The 4,756-nt window shown below is 40.7% G+C and overlaps 1 protein-coding gene across 5 annotated transcripts in view; it reads right to left on the bottom strand.

The window, feature by feature from the left end:
* Nucleotides 1–905: 905 nt before the first annotated feature.
* Nucleotides 906–4,756, bottom strand: part of cadm4 (cell adhesion molecule 4) — a 145,653-nt gene continuing 141,802 nt past the window's right edge. For 4 of the 5 annotated variants that reach the window (XM_020590097.1, XM_020590098.1, XM_020590096.1 and 1 more), the window contains 2 exons: nt 4,028–4,156; nt 906–2,831 (listed from right to left, as the gene is read on the bottom strand). In XM_020590097.1, coding sequence (XP_020445753.1) covers nt 2,722–2,831; nt 4,028–4,156 — 239 coding nt within the window. In that variant the 3' untranslated portion in view covers nt 906–2,721. Of the gene's footprint in view, nt 2,832–3,003; nt 3,083–4,027; nt 4,157–4,756 lie in introns of all 5 variants that reach the window. The other variant, XM_020590099.1, reaches the window with a different exon arrangement.

The following is a 4,756-nucleotide window of genomic DNA, read 5'->3' as shown; positions in this document are numbered from 1 at the left end:
AGTCTGATTTCTTCCTACTCCATTCAAGCATGTACTAGGTATAAGCAAATTGATATTGGATTAGCATTTGTTGGATATGTGTAAAATTATGTGTGTTGACATATCAACTGTCTTTACATCCTTGAAAGAATAAATCAAATCAAATCAAATCAAATCAAACCTTCATCTGAAGGTCATGTACTTCTGTTTGAAGACATACAAACTGACAATATTCTCAGTTTTATTTCCCATCGACCACAGTGGGTCTGATAGCAGGAGCTCTCTGTGCTACCTTTGCATCATCATAAACTGAGGATATGTTTGGCGTCGACTTGTGTATATGAGTGTGTGAACTGTTTTTTGGCCAGAGCGTCAATTCATGATGGTAGCACCTGGCAAATCCATTACTTTGATTGCCATTTGACAATCTGTCTTTATGACAGGCAACCATGGAGTCTTGCCATCGATGGAAGACAAACACATCGATCTATCACCCCGCGACCTCCGGCGGCTTTCAAATCTAGTCCTGCACACAGATGGACATGTGGAGTGCTTCTCACCAGCATCGGGTATTGATTGCGTGGAAGTTAATGGCAGAGTCATATTTTTCTGTGCGCATCTGACTCAACTCCCTTGTCACCCTTTCTTCCTCACTATCTATTCTTATGAGTCATTAGTGGTGCCACAGAACCTTCTGTTCTGTTTATTGTATTTATTCCGAATGAGCTGCCAGTTTAAACTGGCTGCACTGCCTTCATCTTTATCTTTCCACCTACAAATCTGCTATTCTTCACTGACCTAGTCACATGCTTCATCTCCTGTTCTCTTTTCATAGGATTTCAAAAACATAACCCTCAAATTACACAGTAAACATAAAGAAAGCAGACAGACAGACAGACAAACAAAAACAATCCGATCCCCTGGAATATTTTTGGATTCTTTTTTATTTTGTCGTGCTTTGTATCTTTCCCCTATAAAGAAATAGTTAGCTATATATCAACAATGACACATGGACTCTAAAATAAACAAGAGTGAAAGACAGGAGAAGAGAGGACTAGGCACAGGAGACGAAGAGAGAGAAAGACTTGGAAAGAGAGGAAAGGTAAGAGTGAAAAAAGACAGCAATTTCTCTACAGTAGAACAAAAAACAAACCATGGGAAGTGTACATTTCTTTAACATTTACAATTATAATAACAACAGCAATAATAATAATAACAGTAACAACAATTGTAATTGTTCAAATAATAATAATAATAATTAATTAAAAAATCAATAAGACCTCTGGTTTCTCATAAAGACAAATTCATTTTTTTTATTCTTTTCTTTATTTTCTTTAAAGACCACTGGACAGTAGTTTGTTCGACTTTGCACCTCTATAGGCTAATATTCTGTGTTAGTATAGTTGCTTCATAATGCGTTTCAATAGTAAACTGTGTTCTTGTTTCTTAAAAGTTTCATTTATGTTGCTGTTCTTTTTTTATACAAATAAGGAATTCAGAGATATGTATACTTGTTCTGTCAACATGTTTACTGTACGGATGAATGTGTACATGTATCTGCATATGTGTAGCATTCAGAAGAAAATATCCATCCATTTTATGTTCAGTCATTCCTTTTGTTATCACTCCCCTTGCCCTTCTTATTAAGACTTTTAAACCTTTTTATCCTCTTAATGACATTCTAATATAATTAAGCTTTTCTTTAATGCCTTAGCAAGTCATATTCCTTTCTTCTTGTCGGGAACGAAGCCCAACACTAATCCTTTCATTATTAGGAGCCAACAAAGGAGGAGTGAGAGAGGGGGACAGACAAGGGGAGAGAAGGAGAGATGCAAGGGGGTGGGGAGAGGATGATAACAGGTGAATGGAGAGGAGGAGATGGAGAGCAAAGTAAAATAAAAGAGAACCACCTTTCTCTCGCTGTTGCAGCAAGAGGAAAAAAAACTGCCTTTAGTGTTTTTTTCTAAACAAATTATTGGCAGACCGCTCAAGAGGGGTAGCAAAACAGGACATTTATCTTCTTAATAAAGTATGGATACTTCGAGGGATTCTGGACTTACACACTTCAGTGTTGTTAGGGAATTATATATGAGTTGTACTCTGTGTGCGGAATACTTTAAAAAAAACTTTAACATTTCTAGTGCGGAGTGCTCAATAGCTCATGGTTGACTTTCCTCCCTCTATCAGTTCCCCCTCCCTCCTTACACACTGCTCCCACTGTCTCTGCCAGTTACAGATTGAGCTTTGTGAAAAGGATGGTTTTCTCCAGGTATAGAATTATAGCCATCACCTGCCTCTAATTCCCCTTCCACTATGGTGGCTGCATGGGCAGAGTGCCCGTTTCTTTTGTACTCCCTGCTTCCCTCTCGATCAAAATAACTATGGCATCATTTTGTTATTGTCTACTTTCACCTCACACCCCCGCCCCCATCCCACTTTTTCCATTTTCCCCAGTTTCTCTGACTTACAATATATGGCACAGTTGTTATTGGCTGGTGGGTCAATAGGCTCTCTTTATCTCAGTCTGGGTTTATATGGGGTGGAATGGATCGGGATGATTGGTTATGTGCAGTATGTGTATACAGTCATTTTCAGAAGGCCGCCTGTTAATGGCGTGGTGTGTGTGTGTGTGTGTGTGTGTGTGTGTGTGTGTGTGTGTGTACTGTATATAAGGAGGGAAATAGGGAGAGGAAGGGATAGAAGGATGAGGTCAGAAGAGGAGGGGATAGGGAAGGAGAAGGGCTACAGTAGGTACTCCTTCTTGCCCTGGCTTGCGTCGTTCCCATTAAGAAAGGCCTCTTGCACCTCGCCATGTTCATCCAACCCACTGGCCTCATGGGTAAGATAGGAACCTAAATAAAAAGATAGACAGAGCAACGAAAGAGAGAGAGAGAGGGAGAGGGGGAGAGAGAGAGAGCAAGAGGGAGATTGTAGGGCGAAGGTTAGGCGGCAAAGCGTCATGATCATTGCAGCGCCATGCAGATTTATCAAACAAATCAGTGCTTATATCACTGAGTACCATACCTGTGACTGATTAATACATTAGTTAACTGACTGTTAGGTTAATACCAAGCAAGAATAGGCTCTCGGGTACGATATGAGCCTACCGGCAGAAATTGAGGGTAGGGTATGAATGTGTAAATAGAAAAGGCAGAAAAGGAGAAGGTGAGAAGATAATAGAGGATAAAAGACAGGAAAGGGAGAAGAGATTGGCAGAAAAGGGTAGAGGGAGGGTTAGATGCAAGAGAACAATGGCAGGTGTGCATCACTCAGAAAACTCATCAAACACTTTTTAACACTCTTCAAGTTCATAAGATTAATGATTCAGTGGAGTGCAGGTTACAGGGAACAAGAACCTTTCAAGTCATCTTCCTGCTAGAGTGTCCTTTCAGTCCAGTGGTGAGTGACACACTCATTCTCCTTACTGCAGAGGTTGACTGGCATGCTGACAGTCATGGTGGACCAAAGACTAAGCCCTAATGGCCCTGTCTCAACACTGATTGGCTGTAATGGTCCTGTCTTCGTGCTGATTGGTGGTCAAGCCATACTGAATGCTGACTGACGGCGGGTAAGTAATGGCTGGTTGTGGCCTGCTACACTGTTCCCATATTATTTCTTGGCAGCTGTGGTGCACAGTCAAATGCTGCCAGCAAAGGGGCACTTAAATAGATAGGGAACACAGCGAGGCTGCTTTTAATAGATGAGCCTTGATACTAACATACAGTCATAAACATGGGGACCACACCTACATTTCCCACCCTACCCTATCTCCTCAGCTATCCTGGCCAAGGTCGTTCATCTTGGACTGCGCCTGAATGAAGAGGAGCGTCCCATCCTATCTGCTTTGGCCTGACAATTTTACAGCTCATTTTCTTTTCAAACATTGTGTGTAACTGACCTCTGCAATTTTTTTTCACAGCATATTTTGCCAAAAAGGGGGAGATGAAAAAAGAAACATACATGCAAAAATGTGCTAAAATAATCTAGGTCCAAAGATGTGTCCACTGCTTGTGAATGAAACTTTTGTGAGTGCATTTGCATGTGTTACCTTTCTGTCGGACAGAGCACCAGATGGTGACAATGAGGACACAGATGACGGTGAAGACCAGCAGTGCCAGAACACCACCTATCACTGCATATGGTACTGCACTGTGAGTCTCTACAACTGCACCGGGATCTGTGAAAGAGCAAGAGAGACAAACAGTGTGTGTGGGTGTAGTGGGGTATATAAAGGGTAACATAGAAATTAATGGAGAGAGAAGTGCAGACAAAGAAATGGAGATGGATCAAAAATAAAAGCAAGAGAGACGTAAGGAAAAAAAGAGATAAAAGTGAGAGAAAGACAACATTAAAATGCCAGTGTGGGATAGAGAGCGCAGGGATACAGGAGAACAACAACTATGACAACTGTTAAATGGGTAATTGAGGGGATATGCAAACCATTAACCCATATTTTTAACATGTCGTTTCGACTTGGGCAGTTCCCCAACAATATGAAAATTGCAAAGGTTATTCCATTGTATAAATCTGGTGATAAGCACAACTTCACAAATTATAGACCGGTTTCTCTGTTGTCACAATTTTTAAAAATTCTGGAAAAACTCTTTAATAATAGATTAGATACATTTATTGGCAAACATAAAATCCTCTCTCATTGCCAATATGGTTTTAGGTCGAACCGATCGACATCTTTGGCCATTACCGACCTGATGGAGGACATTACAAGTGCTATGGATGAGAAGAAATACACGATGGGGATATTTATTGACCTAAAAAA

Source organism: Monopterus albus, unplaced genomic scaffold (genome assembly GCF_001952655.1).
Source record: "Monopterus albus unplaced genomic scaffold, M_albus_1.0 scaffold11.1, whole genome shotgun sequence".
Taxonomy (NCBI): Eukaryota; Metazoa; Chordata; class Actinopteri; order Synbranchiformes; family Synbranchidae; genus Monopterus; species Monopterus albus.
Note: the sequence above shows the minus strand (reverse complement) of the source record. Positions and strands in the feature narration are given on the sequence as shown.